This window comes from Aquarana catesbeiana, linkage group LG05 (assembly GCF_042186555.1).
Source record: "Aquarana catesbeiana isolate 2022-GZ linkage group LG05, ASM4218655v1, whole genome shotgun sequence".
Taxonomy (NCBI): domain Eukaryota; kingdom Metazoa; phylum Chordata; class Amphibia; order Anura; family Ranidae; genus Aquarana; species Aquarana catesbeiana.
Genome location: NC_133328.1, coordinates 499,417,563 through 499,438,854, shown reverse-complemented (window position 1 = coordinate 499,438,854; position 21,292 = coordinate 499,417,563). Strand labels below are relative to the sequence as shown.

Below are 21,292 nucleotides of genomic sequence, written 5' to 3'. Positions count from 1 at the left end.
CTCTTCTTAAATTAATACATATATGTAATGGTTATTCCATATATCATTTTGCATTCTACTGTATATCAACTAGCATTTCTGTCTTGAGTGTTGTAAGACCTGTTTGTACATAGCGCTGAGATTGGGGGAGTTTGTTTGGTTTATAAGGGTTTTTTTCCTCCTATTTGTGTTTATAAGTAAATATGATATGCTTTCAAAATTAAATTAGTAAATGATTTTTCAGATAGTGTTTTCCTCATTTTAAGTAGTTTACATGACGTATGATAAAACCTAACCAGTTACCGGTAAGTGTTAATTGCAGCTCACAAAGCTTATCTGTGCCCCACCATTCCTCCCTGCTATAATTATAGGAGTTAATTTACTAAAATGGGAGAGTGCAAAATCTGGTGCAACTCTCCATAGAAACAAACTTTCAGGGTTTTTTTGGTCAGTGCTTAATTAAGCTGAAGTTAGAAGCTGATTGGCTACCATGCACAGCTGCACCAGATTTTGCACTCTCCAGTTTTAGAAAATTAACCCCATACTTTTCTGTTCTCAACTCCTAGCCTCGCTGATGAGGCCTAAGTCTAGGTTCTCATCTATGCGGGCTGCGCTTGATGTGTTTTTCAGACATGTTTTGCAGAGCGTTTTGCATTTTTAAACCCTATTTTTATGCGTTTTTGCCTGCAGTTTTCATGCATTTCGTGTTTTTTTTCTCTTTAAACACACTGTACACTGCTGGTTGCTAAGGAGCGGGCTGAGAAGCTGGCCTTAAGGACCGATGAGTCACCAGCTGTCAGCCCAGTAGGTCAGAAAAGGGAGAGTTTAGAGAAGGTTTAAAGGGAGAGTTTAGAGAAGGCATATGTCAGTCATGGCTCCCGAACTTTAAGGAACTTGGCATGGGTTGCCTTTGAGTATTCTAGACATTCGTTCATTGACCATCATGGCCATCAAGCGGTTTATCACTTCCTGAAAGGGACTGTGGGTTTCTTCTATGCCTCAGCCATCGTCCTTTTGGCCACTATGAAAAGATATGATGCCAATTTCTGCTGTCGAGCAAACAAACCCGGGATAGGGCAATGTAATAGTTCAAATTTAGCCTCTTTACGGACATTCAAATGGAACAGGGAATGCAACAAAACAAAAGCTCGGGACCAGAATCCCACCAAGCACAGGCAGGTCCACCAAGTATGTATGACATCCCCATGATGGTCACATCCCTCGAAGCAGCGATCACTAGAGGTCGGGTTGGCATGGGCAATACTTGCTGGAACCCAATACCACCGCAACAGTACTTTGTACACTGCCTCTAAAATGGCAGTATTAAAGGAACATTTAGCTACATAAGTCCAGGCCTTGCTCCAATCTGCCGGATCGATCTCAGTACCCAGATCTCGTTCCCACTGGGACACGTAGGAGAGTGTGGTGAAAGATGATCAGCTGTTCAAAGATGCTTAAAGAGTGAAGATGAGGCCCGGGGAACCTGGAGCATGTAAATGTGTTCGAAAGCGGTTGTCTGAAACAAGTAGGAAGAGGTACCCCAGGAGCGCAGCTATCAAGTGTTGCATCTGGAGAAAACGAGAGAATTCTGCCTGGGGAGCGTCATGGGACTCGCAGATTGCAGACCATATTGGTTGAGTAAAGGTGGTCAACAAGTGGTATACCTTGGTAAGGCCCCCAAAGTTCCACCACACTGACACTGGTCAAGACCGGGGGGGGGGGGGGGACGACAGGAAGGAGGACATAAGGGAGCTTGAGTACCGTACCGAGTCCCACAACTTTAAGCTATGTAGCCTGAGAGGGCTCAGTGACTTTGGCCGAAGTTTCTGGGGAAGACATAGAAGCGCTTGCATAGAAAGAGGGGCACAATTAGAAGCAGCCATAGGGGGACATTGGAGGAAGCATGGAGTAGCGTTAATTAGGGGATCTGGGCTGCCAGGTAGTACTTGGAGACACGGGGAACCCCCAAGCCTCCTTGTAATCTATGTATAAAGAGGGTGGCCTTAGAAATTCTAGGGTGCTTATTATCACAGATAAAGGGCATGATCCTGCTCTGAAGCAGGGGTGAATGTGGAGGGACCCGTACTGGTAAGGTGCGGAAATAGTACAAGAGTTTCGGTAAGACTGTCATTTTTACAGAGTAGATTCGGCCCATCCAGGACAGGCACCCCACAGATTTTCAAATTCAGGTCTGGGCTCTGGCTGGGCCATTCCAAAACGTAATAGTCTTCTGTTCAAGTCATTCCTTTGTTGATTTGGATGTATTCTTTGGGTTGTTGTCATGCTGAAAATTAAGTTCCACTTCATGTTCAGCTTTCTAGCAAAAGCCTGAAGGTTTTGTGTCAATATTGACTGCTATTTGGAATGGTTCATAATTCCCTCTACCTTGACTAAGGCCCCTGTTCCAGCTGAAGAAAAACAGCTCCAAAGCATGATGATGCCACCACCATGCTTCACGGTGGATATGCTGTTTTTTTGTTGATGTGCAGTGTTGTTTTTGTGCCAAACATATCTTTTGGAATTATGGCCAAAAAGTTCAACCTTGGTTTCATCAGACCGTAACACATTTTCCCACATGCTTTTGGGAGACTTCAGATGTGTTTTTTCAAAATTAAGCCGGGCTTGGATGTATTTCTTCATAAGAAAACCACATAGCCCAGACATATGAAGAATATGGGAGATTGTTGTCACATGTGCCACACAGCTAGTACTTGCCAGATATTTCTGCAGCTCCTTTAATGTGTCTGTAGGCCTCTTGGCAGCATCCCTGTCCAGTTTTCTTCTCGTCTTTTCATCAATTTTGGAGGGACGTCCAGTTCTTGGTAATGTCACTATTGTGCCATATTTTCTCCACTTGATGACTGTCTTCACGGTGTTCTATGGTATATCTAATGCCTTGGAAATTCTTTTGCACCCTTCTCCTGACTGATACCTTTTAACAATGAGATGCCTCTGATGCTTTGGAAGCTCTCTGAGGACCATGGCTTTTGCTGAAGGATGCGACTAAGAAAATGTCAGGAAAGACCTACTAGAACAGCTGAACTTTATTTGGGGTTAATCAGAGGCACTTTAAATGATGGCAGGTGTGTACTGACTCCTATTTAACATGAGTCTGAATGTGATTGCTTAATTCTGAACACAGCTACATCCTCCGTTATAAGAGGATTGTTTTTCAAAGCCAACAAGAGAGAGCACACCACTCCAGGCAAACTGAAGGTGCATACAAGCACCAGGTGCAGACCCCGGCTCACCAAAGCAGATATGAAGTAGAAAACAAAATGATCGCACACTGGAGCTAAAGAAATGCTTGATAGTAAATCTTTATTGTCAGATGCCAGACACCGGTACAGGAATCACAGTTGACACGTTTCACATGAATATATCGTGTTTGCGCACAACGAGCCTGTGTGAAATGCGTCAACTGTGATTCCTGCACCTGTGTCTGGCATCTGACAATAAAGATTTACTATCAAGCATTCGTTTGGCTCCAGAGGGCGACCCTTTAGGATTGTATTTGAACTCAGTTGTACAATTTATAGGCTTTTATTAAAGGTGGAAAAAGTTCTGAAAGGATTTATCTTTGTCTCATTTTTTTACATCACAGAAACCTGACATTTTAATAGTGGTGTGTAAACTTTTTATATGCACTGTATAATATTATAGGTATATAGTAATATTATCCACTTCAGCTCCCAAAAGTTTTACCCCCTTAATGACCAGGCCAGTTTATTGCTATGTGGGACTGCGCTACTCCCGTTTCAGCCCCGGAAGGATTTACCCCCTTCCTGACCAGAGCACTTTTTGCAATTCTGTACTGCGTCGCTTTAACTGACAATTGCGCAGTCGTGCTACGTTGCACCCAAACAAAATTGACATCCTTTTTTTCCCACAAATAGAGCTTTCTTTTGGGGGTATTTGATCACCTCTGCGGTTTTTATTTTTTGCGCTATAAACAAAAAAAGAGCGACCTTTTTGAAAAAAACAATATTTTTTACTTTTTGCTAAATATCCCCCAAAAATATTTAAAAAAACTAATTTCTTTCTCCGTTTAGGCCAATATGTATTCTTCTACATATTTTTGGTAAAAAAAATCGCAATAAGCATATATTGATTGGTTTGCTCAAAAGTTATAGCTTCTACAAAATAGGGGATAGATTTATGGCATTTTTATTATTGTTTTTTTATTAGTAATGGCGACGATCTGCGATTTTTATCGTGACTGTGGACACATTGGACATTTTGAGACCATTGTCATTTATACAGCGATCAGTGCTATAAAAATGCATTGATTACTGTGTAAATGACACTGGCAGGGAAGGGGTTAAGTACTAGGGGGCGATCAAGGTGTTAAGTGTGTCCTAGGGAGTGATTCTACCTGTATGGGGGATTGTCTCACTAGAACATGACAGATATCACTGCTCCCGATGACAGGGAGCAGTAGTTATCTGTCATGTTGCTCGGCAGAACAGGGAAATGCCTTGTTTACAACGTGACACGATCGCAGGCACACTCACGGAGTACGCGGTGCGTGCGTGCCCACTATGCCGCGATCTAAAGGCGACGTACCTGTATGCCCATTTTCCCAGCCGTGCCATTGTGCCGACGTATATCGTCGTGTGCTGGTCAGCAATGGGGTTATACGACAATTGCGGTCATGCAGCACTGTACCCAAACAAAATTGTATATAATTTTTTTCACACAATAGAGCTTTTGGTGGTATTTGATGACCTCTGAGTTTTTTTTATTTTTTTTGATAATATAAACAAAAAAAGACCGACAATTTTGAAAACAAAAATATTTTTCACTTGCTATAAAACATAAAAAAAAAAAAAAAAAAAAAAAAATCAATTTCAAGTATAAGTACGGTGTATATATACTGGAATTTGTGTGTGTGTGTGTGTATATATATATATATATATATATATATATATATATATATTTTTTTTTTTACTCGTAATGGCGGTGATCAGCGACTTAAAGTAGATGGTAAACCCTCACATATACCCTGTGAAGTGAACAGCCTCAGATGATACACAGAGTTTAAACAAATCTCCCTACATAAGTTTTACATGTACATCTGCTGTCTTCAGCTTTCTACATTCTTTAGAAAGTGCACATGGTGTTAGAAATGTTTCTAACTGTTCCAGCAGTGGGAGGGGAGTCTAGGCAAAGGAATAAAGAAACTTGCAGAGCTGTGCTGTGAAAAGACCAGCTCTCTGCTTATCTGTCTCTAAGTTACCTCCCCAACACAAATTTCCAGCTGCTTTTATCTCTTGTGTTGGAGAGCTTATCAGAAGTTATAATGCTGATAACAGAAGAACGAATCAGCAGAAAGACACAGGACTTAGGTCTTTGGAGAGAGATAAGTAAACACTACAGATATGTGCCCAGGTCAGATTTAACCACTTCAGCCCCGGAAGGATTTACCCCCTTCCTGACCAGAGCGTTTTTTGCGATTCGGCACTGCGTCGCTTTAACTGACAATTGCGCAGTCGTGCGACGTGGCTCCCAAACAAAATTGATGTCCTTTTTTTCCCACAAATAGAGCTTTCTTTTGGTGGTATTTGATCGCCTCTGCGATTTTTATTTTTTGCGCTATAAACAAAATAAGAGCGACAATTTTGAAAAAAACGCATTATTTTTTACATTTTGCTATAATAAATATCCCCCAAAAATATATAAAAAAAACATTTTTTTTCTTCAGTTTAGGCCGATCGTATTCTTCTACATATTTTTGGTAAATAAAATCGCAATAAGCGTTTATTAATTGGTTTGCGCAAACGTTATAGTGTTTACTAAATAGGGGATAGTTTTATGGCATTTTTATTAATAATTTTTTTCTTTACTAGTAATGGCGGCGATCAGCGATTTTTATTGTGATTGCGACGTTATGGCGGACATGTTGGACATTTTTGACACATTTTTGGGACCATTGTCATTTATACAGCGACCAGTGCGATTAAAAATGCACTGATTACTGTGTAAATGACACTGGCAGTGAAGGGGTTAACCACTAGGGGGCGGGGAGGGGTTAAGTGTGACCTAGGGAGTGATTACTAACTGTAGGGGGATGGGCTGTGTGGGTGACGTCACTGATCTCTGCTCCGATGACAGGGAGCAGAGATCGAGTGACACTTGTCACTAGGTAGAACGTTTACAACGGCATCTCCCCGTTCATCCGCTCCGTGAGGCGATCGCGGGTATCCCCGCGGCGATCGAGTCCGCGGGACACGCGACCCGACTCACGGAGCTCCCGGCCGGCGCGCACGCACGGGCACGGCGGGCAATTCAAATGGACATACAGGTACGCCCATTTGCCCAGTCGGCAAGCGGTTAATGAACAGGGTTTACATCTACTTTAAAGCGGGATGGCAGGCAATCTAAAACTTACACATTGTGGGAACTGACTAACTGCCACTCACATCACCAGTGCTATTATTACAATGATCAGCATTAATAATATACACTATCAATGTACTAATGACACTGAGCAGGAAGGGGTTCACATCTAAGGTGATCAAGGGTTTAAATATGTGCCTAACAAGTGTTTGTGTGTACGGTGTGCTGCTTTTACTGGTAATATAGTTGTGTTCATTCCCTGCTTGCAGGGAATGAAAAAGTAATGAGATCCCGTCACTGAACACAGCTCTGTGTTTACACTCACAGAGCTATGTTTGGGGAAGATCAGAGCCGATTGCCAGGTGCCAGCAGTCAATCACTGACTAGGACCCAGTGAGTGGCATGCGTGGCCTCTACCCGCAAATGCAGAATCGCGCAAATATACGTGATTCTGCACAGCCGGCCCGCATTGTCGCAGTAAAAGTACAGTGCTCGGTCAGCAAGTGGCTAAATATTTTCCATGCGAATACATACAAATATTAATTAAATGATGTCTAAGTCTTTGGCGGTAAATTTAATCGTGATATCTTTATTTTGCATTTAGGTGGCAGAAATTCATATAATTGGCTGACTGGAAGTAGCATGGACACACTTACCGAATACTCCTTAGATTCTTCAGAGTCCATGTCCTCAGCACTTCTCTTTACAAGCAGACGGATTGACAAAACACGTAGGGGTCCATTAAAACCCCTAGGTCCTAACTTTGGAAAACAGAGGCTGGGGCTTCCTGGAGATGAAACAGACAGCAAAGCCAAAGGTGAGAGAGCTAAATATATACATTTTATATTCTCTTCTATTTTAACTACTAGCCCCGGAAGAATTTACCCCCTTCCTGACCAGAGCGTTTTTTGCTATTCGGCACTACGTCGCTTTAACTGACAATTGCGCGGTCGTGCAACGTTGTACCCAAACAAAATTGACGTCCTTTTTTTCCGACAAAGAGAGCTTTCTTTTGGTGGTATTTGATCACCTCTGCGGGTTTTATTTTTTGTGCTATATATTTTTGAGCGTCCATTTTGAAAAAAAAAAAACACAATATTTTGTACTTAAAAATATCCCTATTATTATTTTTTTTTTTTAAAAAGCAAATTTTTTCCCAGTTTAGGCCGATATGTATTCTTCTACATATTTTTGGTAAAAAAATCGCAATAAGCGTATATTGATTGGTTTGCGCAAAAGTTATAGCGTCTACAAAATAGGGGATAGATTTATAGCATTTTTATTATTATTTTTTTTACTAGTAATGGCGGTGATCTGCGATTTTTATCGTGAGTACGACATTATGGTGGACACATCGGACAATTTTGACACTTTTTGGAACCATTGGCATTAATACAGTGATTAGTGCGATTAAAAATGCATTGATTACTGTAAAAATGTCACTGGCAGTGAAGGGGTTAACACTAGGGGGTGGAGAAGGAGTTAACTGTGTTCCCTGGGAGGTGATTCTAACTGAAGGGGGAGGGGACTAACTAGAGGAAGTGACGGATCGTGGTTCCTAGCTAATAGGAACACACTATCTGTCACTCCTGTCAGAACAGGGAAGTGTGTGTTTACACACACTCGTCCCTGTTCTGTGTCTCCTGCTCACGATTGCTTGTGGCCGGCAGTCATCACGACCGTCGGTCACGAGCATCGGCACCCCCGCTGTGCAGCGGGCATGCGCCTGCTATCCGGACCCCGCGAGCCAACGTACAGCTACGTGGTTTCGTGCAGGGGAGCCAACCTGCCACAATATAACTGTGGCGGCTGGTCCGGAAGCGGTTAATATGCTGGACTGTAGTCCAAAAGTGTATTGTTTTTATTGACACAAGTTTATTGAAGTTTGACTTCAAATTAACTTTATCTTTTTTTATTTGAGAAGAATAAATACTTCTATCAAATCTTTATTGATATCCATGACCCCAGTGTGGAGATTTCCCCTTACCTCTTGTCTATGTTACAGCCTATAATGGCAGGAAAAGAGAGGAGCGGAGCGTTCGCTACCCACCCAGTAATAATAACCTGAAGGAAGTTCTAAATCTGTCTGTTACTGAAAGAAGGTGTCTTGTTTTAGTCCATATTCCAATATCTTATCCACTTCGTGTCTCCAAAGAAAGCGTGAATCTCCCTAATAGAGAATAAAGTAAAATTGGAGGTTATATGTCTTCCCAATCTGTTCAAAAGGAGAAAAAGATTTGTCTTTAACCACTGCCCGCCCTATTGCGGATTGACGTCCGCAATGTGGCTCCGTTATCCTGACTGGAAGTCATATGACGTACAGCAGGACAAGCCAATCATGCGCGCCCCCGGGGGCGCACACCGCGGCGATTGGTGGTGCTGTGTGTCGCTCCAACACACCGCATCTCCGATCGTGGTAAAGAGCCTATGATGTAGGCTCTTTACCACGTGATCAGCTGTGACCAAGCACAACAGTAACCAGGAAGAGCCAGTAAACTCGATGCACGCTGACAGGGAGAGACGATTGGCGACTCTCCTGTCGGGGGGGGAGGTCTTCACTGGTAATCAGTGCATTGATTTTCAGCTCAGCCCCCATCAGAGGTGCCATCAGAGGTGCCTGCCACATCTGCCAATCTCTGCCCATATAAATGCCAGTCATTTCCCATGAAAATGCCAATTAGTGCCCATCAGAATGCCAATCAGTACCCATCAGTAACACCTGTCAGTGCCCATCAGATCGGTGTCCATCAGTAATGACTGTCAGTGCCTCCTCATCAGTGCTGCCTATCAGTGCCGCCTCATCAGTGCCCATTAGTGCAGCCTAATCAGTGCCCATCAGTGGAAAAGAAAAGAAAATTTCATAACAGAAATGAAGAAACCTTTTTTTCTTTTTTCTTTTCAAAATTTTTTGTCTTTTACTTTGTTTAGCAAAAAATAAAAACCCCAGTGGTGATCAAATACCACCAAAAGAAAAGTTTATTTGTAGGAAGAAAATTACAAAAATCATGTTTGGATGCAGCGCTGCAAGACTGTGCAATTGTCATTCAAATTTGACAGCCCTGAAAGCTGAAAATTGGCCTGGGCATGAAGGGGGGGAAGTGCCCTGTATTGAAGTGGTTAACCACTTCAGAATTTTGGGGGTATTCCCTTCATCCTGACCTTAAATTGGGTAAAACCAGCTCATGGCTGCTTTTTGTTCAGGAGCCTTTTGCTGATGTGATAAAAGTGATTTGGTTGTATTAATACATGTATGGATATACATATGTTCTGAATTCAAAGGTTAAGCATAAATGGACAATATCACCCCAGATAAGATGCTTAGTTTAACGTAGTTTTAAACCCTTACATATGTCCACTGAAGTTTCTAGCCTCGGGTAATACACAGAGATTAAACAAATCTTCCTAAATAAGTTGTACCTGTTTATCTGCAGCCCTCGCTTATCCACAGCAATTTAAAATGCACAGTTTACACATAATTTCTGATTGTTAGAGCCCTTTCACACCGAGCCGCCCATATCGTCGGCGGTAAAACGGCGCTATTTTTAGCGGCGTTTTACCGTCGGATTATCGGCGCATTTTGGGCACTAGCGGGGAGCTTTTACCCACCGCTAGTGGCTAAGAAAGGGTTAAAACTGCCCGCAGTGCGCCGCAATAGCGGCGTTTTGCCGGCGGTATCCCAGCACTGCACCATCGATTTCAATGGGGAGGAGCGGTAAACACAACGCTCCTTCACTGCTTCAAAGAAGCTGCTGACAGGACTTTTCCTGACGTCCTGCCAGCGCAGCGCTCCGGTATGAAAGCCCTCGGGCTTTCACACTGGAGACAATGCTGCAGCTGTTTGAGGGCGGATTGCAGGCACTATTTTTAACGCTAAAGTGCCTGCAAAATGCCCTCGGTGTAAAAGGGGTCTTAGAAGGCAAGGCACAGGGATCTGATGTCACATACTTTACAACATAGAGCAGGGAGCTGAGTGTAATCTAAGACCTGAGTGGAGGAAATGGGCACCCCCCCCCCCCCCTTTACACAGTCCCATAGGGAATATGCTCAGCTGAGGCTGTCAAACAAACGTGTGCTGGAGCTCCTGCCCTCCTGAATACTTGGAGTCCACATAAGCTTCAGAAGTAACTCATGTAGATAGCAGAGGAAGGAGACAGCAGACAGAAATCGCACAAACCACACGACCACTTTAAGTAGCCCATAGATATTGGGCTATTGTGTGATAGGCGGCGCTTTTGGGTGCTAAACCAATATATTTAATCTTTGAAATATGTTAAACATAATTAATAATAAACATTTGTAATTATAAACGCATATTAAAGTGCATAGTGCTTAGTAGTGATAAAATTCATCAAAATAATCAAAAAACAATAAACAATAGTCCTTCAAATGCAAATAGTGGTGATGCAATCAGTGAATACAAATAATTCATCAATTCAAAGTCCATATGTCCTTTAGTGATGAAACTCCAATTCATACACCGTCACCAAAAGCAACTATCACCCGATGTGTGTGAGTAAAATGCCTACTCACCAAATAGACATGACCTCTTTAACTAAAAAGCGGCTGCTTACATTTGGAGGCGCCTTTTCCCGGCACTGGGGATAACGGCATATATCACCATACAGAAGTCTGCTGCTGCCCGCCCTCCGCTCGGTGTTCGACATGCGTTCCATCGCTGTGGTGATAGGAACCAGAAGTGGATAACCGGAAGTGACCTTGCCGGAATGCGCCTTGACGTAGGTTTCATTTTACAACAGGGACGCTTCTGTATCTGTAGCGCGAGGTCACTTTAAATATTTACTAGCCCATAGATATTGACAGTATGATTCAGCTACTTTTTGCCCTGATCAGGCAATTATATCATAGCTGTGGTAGTGATCTAATGCCTGTCAGTTGACAGCTGTGGGTCATTATAATAATCAGGCAGTTTCGTAATTAGTTCTTATTGGTGGTGGTATACCCCGAAATGAGCCAACACTAGTAGCTTCTGCCTGCAACACTGTCCTCTGATACCCGCCTTTTCTGAATTGACATAAACTCTGCCAACCTTGCAGGCTTGTGACACTCCATGCACTAAGATTTTCTGCCTTGAATAGTGGCTTGAAAAATCGACCAGTCCGGGTAGAAAATTGTTGACCGGACAGCAGCTAGTCAGATACAGCTGCTCTAAGGGTATTCTGACAGACGTCCATTGTTAGAACATAATTGCTGCTGTATAGCATGGATGGGGGATTCTGTTAGTTTTTTTTTTTTTTCAGCCTGCAGGCTTTGTTTACATGGCCAGCCTTACCAATGAAAGCACTCTTTGGTGCCCACAAAGATATTCCAACTTGCTGAAAAATGTACTTGCAACCTTCCCTCCTCTTACTGAGAAGGAAGAATGGTGTGAAATGCAGTTGTATCATTTCAGTAAACTTGTGGCATGAGAAGCAGCAGCATATCCCTGAAATTAGAAGGATGATTAGATTTCTCCCTGCCCAAGATTCCCAAAGAGGCATCTGTCCATCAGTGGCAAATCAAAGAAAGACTGAGACAGGAGGCAGGGGACCATTTGCCCCTTGAACTATCTATACAAAAAGATGGCAAACACCCCACTTTATAATAGGCCTTTGCAGTAAGGTGCACATGGAAGGGCAATGCACACCACAAACAAAGTGTCCCAGCAGACTTACCAGCTAGCCTGCAAAAAAAGCAAACTAGCCTAATTCTAACCAAATTCTAACAATCCACTTTAAAAACAGAGGATTTTGTTTGCACACATTTGCAAATATATGTAGAAGCTAAAGTGCCTCCTCAAGGCCTCCTCCTGTCCTCCTACTGCAGTCCATCAAGGGCAGGTTTGCCTAGAGGGAGCCCACTCCTCCTTAAAGGAAGAGAGACACATTGGTTGCCCTTAAAACGGACCTTCAGTCATTTTTTCATTTTCCATCTATTAAATCTTCTGCCCTTGTTGTTTTAACTTTGGAGAGTAAACAATTTTCTGTCTGCCAGTAAATACCTTATACAGCCCACTTCCTTTTTCTTGTCTGGTGAAAAGCCTAGGCTTATGACATCATGCACAGCTCTCTCACTCTCGTGAGAGCTTGATAGAAGGGAGGGTGGATGAGTCATAAGAGGGCCAATGAGAGCTGCAGAGTTGGAGGTGTGGCTCTGTGTAAATCCAGGAAGTGAACAGGCAGCAGCTTCAGCTGCCCACAGTTAAAATGGATAGAGCCAGACTTAGTGGAGGGAGATTTCTGCAGCATATTTGGCAAGTACAGAATCGCAGTATACAGTCATGGCCGAAATTGTTGGCTCCCCAGAAATTTTTCCAGAAAACCAAGTATTTCTCACAGAAAAGTATTACAGTAACACATGTTTTTTTTTTTTTTTGCTATTCCCTTTGTGTGTATTGGAACATAACAAAAAAGGGAGGAAAAAAAAGCAAATTGGACATAATATCACACAAAATTCCAAAAATGGGCTGGTCAAAATTCTTGGCACCCTTTCAAAATTGTGGATAAATAAGATTGTTTCAAGTATGTGATGCTCTTTTAAACTCACCTGGGGCAAGTAACGGGCGTTGGCAATATAAAAATCACACGCGAAAGCAGATAAAAAGGAGAGAAGTTCACTTAGTCTTTGCAATGTGTGTCTGTGTGTGCCACACTAAGCATGGACAACAGAAAGAGGAGAAGAGAACTATCTGAGGACTTGAGAACCAAAATTGTGGAAAAAGATCAACAATCTCAAGGTTACAAGTCCATCTCCAGAGATCTAGATTTGCCTTTGTCCACAGTGCGCAACATTATCAAGAAGTGTGCAACCCATGGCACTGTAGCTAATCTCTCTGGGCGTGGACGGAAGAGAAAAATTGATGAAAGGTTGCAACGCAGGATATTTCGGATGGTAGATAAGCAGCCCTAAACAAGTTCCAAAGAAATTCAAGCTGTCCTGCAGGCTCAGGGAGCATCAGTGTCAGCGCTAACTATCCATCGACATGTAAATGAAACGCTATGGCAGGAGACCCAGAAGGACCCCACTGCTGACACAGAGACATAAAAAAGCAAGACTACAGTTTGCCAAAATGTACTTGAGTAAGCCAAAATCCTTCTGGGAAAACGTCTTGTAGACAGATGAGACCAAGATAGAGCTTTTTGATAAGCACATCATTCTACTGTTTACTGAAAACGGAATGAGGCCTACAAAGAAAAGAACACAGTGCCTACAGTGAAATATGGTGGAGGTTCAATGATGTTTTGGGGTTGTATTGCTGCCTCTGGCACAGGGTGCCTTGAATGTGTGCAACACATCATGAAATCTGAGGATTACCAAAGGATTTTGGGTCGCACTGTAGAGCCCAGTGTCAGAAAGCTGGGTTTGCGTTCGAGATCTTGGGTCTTCCAGCAGGACAATGACCCCAAACATACGTCAAAAAGCATCCAGAAATGGATGGCAACAAAGCGCTGGAGAGTTCTAAAGTGGCCAGCAATGAGTCCAGAACTAAATCCCATTGAACACCTGTGGAGAGATAAAATTGCTGTTGGGAAAAGGCGCCCTTCCAATAAGAGAGACCTGGAGCAGTTTGCAAAGAAAGAGTGGTCCAAAATTCCAGGTGAGAGGTGTAAGAAGCTTATTGATGGTTATAGAAAGCGACTCATTTTAGTTATTTTTTCCAAAGGGTTTGCAACCAAATATTAAGTTAAGGGTGCCAAGAAATTTGACCAGCCCATTTTTGGAGTTTTGAGTGACATTATGTCTAATTTGCTTTTTTTCCTCCCTTTTTTTTTGTTTTGTTCCAATACACACAAAGGGAATAAACATGTGTATAGCAAAACATGTGTTACTGCAATACTTTTCTGTGAGAAATACTTGATTTTCTGGAAAAACTTCTGGGGTGCCAACAATTTCAGCCATGACTGTATATAAAATAATATGCAAAGTGGTTGCAATGAAGCTTCAGAATTGCGAAGATATTTGTATTACAAATTATGTGTGCAGACTGCAGTTCCTCTCTCTCTCTCTCTCTCTCTCTCTCTCTCTCTCTCTCTCTCTTTTTTTTTTATAACAAGCATGTTATACTTACCTCCTCTGTGCAGTGGATTTGCACAGGGCAGCCTGGATCCTTCTCTTCTCGTGTCCCTCTTCGCTGCTCCTGGCCCCTCCCTCCTGTCAAATACCCCCACAGCCAGCAGCTTGCTATGGGAGCACCCGCAGCTTTGTTTATCCATTCAGACACGGAGCTGTGGTTCGGCTCCACCCCCTCTCTTCGCTGGGTAATTGACTTTGAGTGACAACAGCGGGAGCCAATGGCGCTGCTGCTGTGTCTCAGCCTATCAAGAGGGACAACCGAGGGACTCGTGGACATCGCTGGATAGAAATGGGGCTCAGGTAAGTATTAGGGGGACTGAGGGGGGCTGCTGCACACACAAGGCTTTTTATCTTAATGCATAAGATAAAAAACCTTCTGCCTTTACAACCCCTTTAATGTAACCACTGTTGTATGTGTTCCAATTCTGAAACTCTCAAAAATATACAGTTAGGACTGAAGTATATAGAGGCGCTTTGACATAGGCACTGCAGCTTCCACATATATTTGTAAATGTGTGCAACTAAATCCTCTCTTTTTAACTTGAATTGTTAGACAGGGTCAATTTGGTTTTTTGTTTTTGTTTTTTTTGCAGGTTAGCTGGCAAGTGTGCTGGGAATCTGTTTGATGTGCGTTGCCTTTCCATGTGCACCTTACTCAGTATGTTCTAACAGTGGGAAAGTCTCCCCGCTGTTAGAATACAATAACTCAGCGGGAAGGATTCCCCCATCTACCTCTAATGTGTGGATGAGAAAATCGGGTAATTCTTTTTTGTTAAACACGCTGGTTGAACCAAAAATGAATTACTAATGTATGGGATGCCTAGAACTTTGCGATAGTACTTCTATGTTACAATTTTCTTCTGCTGGTCTGTAATTTTCTAATGCAGCATATGCTGGTCTAGTTGAAGTTAATGCATTTAGGCAGTCATTTCCAAATACTGTAGGTATTTCATGGTTATCGGATTATATAATTTTATAAGTCAGGTTCACCCATTTTACAATTAGTGTTTGGTAGCTTTCTGGCTTATTACAGACTTAGATCTGTACTGTCACAAGCATCTATTGGTTGCTTCAGATTTATTTTTGCAATTTTTGCAGGTGGTCACATTTGGTTGCTTGGGTTTATAGCTGGTTTTATGATTTACCAGCCCATTTTTTGGACATTTCTGTGTTTTGTAATGAAAAGTCAAAGAAAACAGAGTTTTATGTAATCACTGCAAAACCATTCAGTTAATTTTAAAAATAATTTTCTTTCTCGTACATCACGGGTCACAGAGTCTCTGTAATCACTGATGGGTTATATAGGTCATCACTAGGTGATTGGACACTGGCACACCCTAGACAGGAAGTTCAACCCCCTCTATATCCCCTCCCCTTACTGGGAGTACCTCAGTTTTTTCGCCAGTGTCTTAGGTGTTAGTCACGAGTAAAGATGTGCTGTGCTGACCTCCACTGGAATATCCTGCACTGGGGCAAGCCATGCAACCGGATCCATTCAAGGTGTCTTTTCCAGGCCGAATTGGATGGTACCCGGGCCTTGTGTCCGAAGAAACAAGGTTTTACCTGTAACGATTCTCTTTTTAGAGAGCTGGACCCCGGGATCCAGTATTTGTTTTTTCAGCCATATTCCTGGCGGGGTGCTTTACGGGCCCAGAACTGCGGATCCCCCTATACAAAGGGGGGCCCAGTCTCTGAAGGTTTTTTCTAAACGGAGCCCACTGTGAGAGGTGAAGATTGGGTCTGTCACTTAGAACCCTGCAGCTGGATAAGGTAAGGGAGACTCCTTAAGAATTTTTCTAATTCTAGTAGGTTTCTCCTTTCAGTAAATGTATGCTATCCCTAAAGTCGCCACCGGGGGCTGTCGAGCACATACCTTTTCATGCCTGATCTGTCAGCTCGGTCTCCATGCTGTAAGCTCCTCCAAGCCATGCTCCAGGTAGGGTGTGGGTAGTGGGGTTTTCTCCTGCAGGGATTCTCCCCCTACGGCTTAGGTTAAGGCACAGGAAAGCGGTAATATACCGCCCGCCGCCGCTGCCATTACAGCTGCTTCCCATCCACTGGCCCTCCTCTTTCCTCCGCCCCAGCCTCCCCTCCATGCTGGTTCTGAGGATTGGAGTCTTCGGCTCACGCGGGAAAGTGGTCTTTTTTGAAAAGATGGGGGACGGGCGGAGGAGGGGGGGCGGAGCATTAACGCAACGTCGGCATGGCTAGACGCCCACATTGCAGGCTACACACAAGCTGTAAAGTGCACTCTTTTTCAGATGCACACGTTTTATGGAGGGACACAGAGCAGACAGGCGCATGTGAGTGTGGGGGACACAGGCATTCCCAGGCAACATTTACTTAGGCACCAGACTGAGACTTGGTAGCAGTGGCAGTTGCTGAACTACATTGCTCAGCAGTCAGTGCATTCTGGTAGTACCTCTGCCTTTGTTGCTTGGCACTATGGGCAGAAGAGGTACAAATACCCCGAAAAATAGGGGCGCTAAGGGATCTCCCTCAGGCTCTGAGGATCCCCCCTCTGCAGCACCTTCCCCCCCTAGAAGACCTGGGGAAGCTGGCCAGGGTGAGCCATCGGGGTCAGGGGCTGCAACTGCTTCTGGCACTTCAGCCCCTGTATACATTACTCAGGAGGTTTTTGACTCAACCATGAATGGATTAGAGAAAAGACTAGTGGCCTTAATCGCATCTTCACTCAGTGGAAGAAAAGCAGGATACTCGAAAATCTGCAAAAAGGAAAAGGAAAGTCCTTTTTACCAGTTACCTGGACAGTGGTAACAACAGATGCCAGTCTTTCAGGTTGGGGAGCAGTTCTGGAACAGTCGACTGTCCAAGGGAGATGGTCCAAGACCGAGAGGACATTACCCATCAACACTCTGGAGATCCGTGCGGCGTATCTAGCCCTAAAGGCCTGGACTCTCAGGTTACAGGGGTGCTCTGTCAGGATCCAGTCCGACAATGCCATAGCAGTGGCTTGTATCAATCACCAAGGAGGCACCAGGAGTCGTGCAGCTCAGGGAGAAGTAAACCAGATCTTAATCTGGGCAGAAAAGCATGTGCCGTGCATTTCGGCAATCTTCATTCCGGGGGTAGAGAACTGGCAGGCGGACTACTTGAGGCGCCGGCAGTTAGTCCCAGGGGAATGGTCTCTTCACCCCAACACCTTCTTGGCCATATGACAAAGATGGGGGTTCCAAATGTAGATCTCTGCGTCCAGGTTCAGCAAGATCGACAAAGGGATCCACTTGCATGCGGGACAGATGCGGTGGTGACTCCGTGGCATCAGTTCTCACTGATTTATGCATTCCCTCCTATTCTGCTACTGCCATGACTTCTTCATAAGATCAGGCAGGAAAAGAAGTCGGTACTTCTGGTGGCCCCAGCGTGGCCCAGAAGAGCTTGGTATGCAGAAATAGTAAAAAATGGCAGTAGGTTCCCCGTGGACCCTACCGTCACATCCAGACCTGTTATCCCAAGGTCCAGTGTTCCATCCTGCCTTACAAATGCTAAATTTGATAGTTTGGCTATTGAAACCCACGTTCTGAAGAGACGTGGGCTTTCAGACCCTGTGGTTTCTACCTTGATTAATGCAAGGAAGCCAGCTTTCAGAATGATTTATCATAGAGTCTGGAAAGCTTATGTCTCCTGGTGTGAATCCAGGGGTTGGCATCCCAGAAAATATGTCTTAGGCAGAATCCTTGACTTTCTGCCAATGGGGTTAGAAATTAAGCTGGCCTTGAGTACCATCAAGGGCCAGGTCTCGGCCTTGTCAGTATTGTTTCAACTTCCGCTTGCTTCGCATTCTTTGGTCTGAAGCTTTATACGGGGGTAACGCGCCTTAATCCTCCGGTTAAGGTGCCCCTCAACCCCTGGGACTTGAATTTGGTTCTGTCAGTTTTACAGAAACAGCCTTTTGAACTGATACGTCAAATTCCCTTGGTCCTGTTGACAAGGAAGTTAATTTTTTTGGTAGCCATTTCTTCTGCTAGAAGAGTATCAGAATTAGCAGCTCTTTCCTCTAAAGAGCCTTATTTAATCATGCACAAGGATATAGTGGTATTGCTCCCTCATCCTAGCTTTCTACCAAAGGTGGTTTCAGGTTTTCATCTAAACCAAGATATTGTTCTGCCTTCCTTTTTTCCAGATCCCTGTTCTATGGAAGAAAGGTCACTACATTCTTTGGGTGTAGTGAGAGCAGTCAAAGCCTATCTGGAAGCGACTGCTCAGATTCGCAAAATGGATGTTTTGTTTGTATTGCCAGAATGTCCTAATAGAGAACAGGCAGCATCAAAATCTAATATTGCGAAATGGATTCGACAAGTTATTGTTTAAGCTTATGATTTGAAGCAGAAAGTTCCGCCTTTTCAGATCAAGGTGCACTCCACAAGGGCTATTGTGCATTGTGGGCAGTGCATCACCAGGGCTCTATGGCTCAAATCTGTAAGGCCACAACCTGGTCTTCAGTCCATACATTCACCAGATTTTATCAGGTGTATGTGAGAAGGCATGAGGATATCGCCTTTGGGCGCAGTGTGTTGCAGGCAGCGGTACAAGGTCCTCAGGGTTGAACTTGCTGTTTAGGGTGTGCCAGTGTCCAATCACCTAGTGATACCCTATATAACCCATCAGTGATTACTGAGACTCTGTGTCCCGTGATGTACCTCAAAAGAATAGGATTTTACAGGTAAACTGTTATAAAAATACTATTTTTTGTTTCCTTCAGATTATGCTGTGATAGATGAGTCATTTTACACCTTTAAAGTGTATGGGGGGTAATTCTGGTTTTGCCTGCTAGTAACATATTAGTAACAAGAGCTTGTATATAAAAGTGCACTTTAAACCTGAAGTTGTTTGCATATTCTGTCCAAGGCATAGTTGAAACATCTGAAATCTTAAGACTACGCAGACGTTTTTTGAAGGACCAAGAAAAGATAAGTATCAGCTTTGCAAGAAAGGGAGTAGCAGAACAGAAAAGAGAAAAGGTATGGTTTATAAGTAAGACCCCTTTTTTTTCTTTTGTTTTATTTACTTATTTCTTTTATTTTGAATAACCTGAAAAATTGTTAAATAAAAATATAGTTTGGCGAGTTTTATAAAGTCTGCTGTGGATAATGAAATGTATAGGCTTTTTAAAACTCTAATTTAGCTCTGCGAAGCTGGCCCCATAACAATCAGCACAAATAATAACTTAAGTGCGTATCTTTAGTGCTATGTGCCGTTTTGTGCTGCTTTTATTTTTAAGATATTGGCAATTTTTTTTTTTTCAGATAATATCACCCAGCCCCCTATAACAGTCAAATCTTCTATTTTTTTTATAATCTTTATTTAGCAAAACATTTTTACAATTTTTATTATCCAACATTTACAAATCCATTCTTTGTCTAGCAGTATATTTGGATTACAATCTGTTTTCACATAAACACTTAAAATCAATTCCTAGCCTCTATTTTCTAATTTCCATATATTATTCTTTTATTAAATCCATATCACTGCTATCCTAAACCTACTTCTCATTTTCTCATTCATACAACCCCCCCCCCCTCTTTCTTCCACATTCACCCCCCCCCCCCCCCCCCTTCCCCTCCGTTCCTCTCTCCTTTGCCTCTATTTGGGCTAGCATCCTATACTTCTCGCAATAGGGATGGCGATGCTCTAAATTTTTCCCACATTTGCCATGCTGCCATTATTTGTTTTTTTAAACCTTTTTTGATCATCATCCCCTCTTCCAGGGAACGCATCTCGCTCATCTCACACATCCATTCATCTATGGAAGGCGCTGTCCCTATTTTTCCACTTTCTAGCTATAACTGTTCGTGCTGCTGTTAAAAAGTATTTTAAAATACCTTTTTTATACTTTTCACCGATCCGGGAATCATTGACAATACAGATACTAATATATCTGGTTGTAAATTTATTCCTGTCACAGCCAGATATATTGTATATATTTTGTTCCAGAATGTCTGGACCGCTGTACAGAAATACCATATGTATGACATCGTGCCCTTTGCCCCCCGACATCTCCAACAGATATCTTCATTCTCTGGATTTATTTTATGCATATCTACAGGGCATTTATACCATCTGGCTAGTAATTTATAATTTCTTTCTTGATGCCTATTAGAAATCAATATCTTGTGTGTTAATGTAATTGCTTTTTCCCATTTAGCTCTGGGGATATCAATCCCGAGCTCTTCCTCCCACCTTTTTATATAACTTATCTCCTGCTCCTTATTGTGTGAAATTAAATATTTGTATACATTAGATAAAGTGTGTGTTGGTTTCTGCTCTTGTAGAAATAATATTTCCAATGCTGTCAGTGATCTATCCAGTTGCCAGTGTTGCATCCATTTAATTTTATGTTCCATACCTAGGGAAGTCTATTCCCCTCCATTGTCTGTACCACCCTTATATCATCCCTTCTCTGCCATTTTAGGAAGGTCGTAGCCTCCAGTGCCGGTGGAAATTCTGGATTGCTGAAGGGGAGTGTCATTGGGCCTATATATGTGGACCCTATTACCCTCCTCACCAATCCATCCCATATTTTCGTGTTGATACAACCAGAAAGCAACTCCTCCCTAGGGGGCCAATTTTCCCTCCTTATCCATGGCAGTGATTTCAATTTTATGGCCGCAATCTCCTCCTCTAAGTTTCACCCACTGTTTATATTCTGCATTGTGAAACCAATCCACAATCCTAGCCTAGATACACGGACAAATCTCGGAGAGCCAGGCCTCTGTCCTTTTTTAGCCTAGTTAGTACTTCTCTGCTAATTCTGGCAGTCTTACCTGACCAGATAAAACTCCCTATAGCCTTTCATAGGAGATTCAAGATGTTTGTTGAGGGAAATATTGGAATAGTCTAAAAAATGTAGAGTATTTTTACCAATATATCCATTTTTATAATA

General features: G+C 42.9%; 1 protein-coding gene across 2 annotated transcripts in view; it reads left to right on the top strand.

The window, feature by feature from the left end:
• PRKDC (protein kinase, DNA-activated, catalytic subunit) overlaps positions 1 to 21,292 on the top strand; it is a 712,087-nt gene that overhangs the window by 418,659 nt on the left and 272,136 nt on the right. For both annotated transcript variants that reach the window (XR_012244521.1, XM_073631567.1), the window contains exons 59-60: positions 6,923 to 7,135; positions 19,258 to 19,370. Coding sequence is in view for 1 of the 2 variants with exons in the window: in XM_073631567.1 (XP_073487668.1) it covers positions 6,923 to 7,135; positions 19,258 to 19,370 (326 nt within the window). In the remaining variant the exon portion in view is untranslated. The remainder of the gene's footprint in view (positions 1 to 6,922; positions 7,136 to 19,257; positions 19,371 to 21,292) is intronic.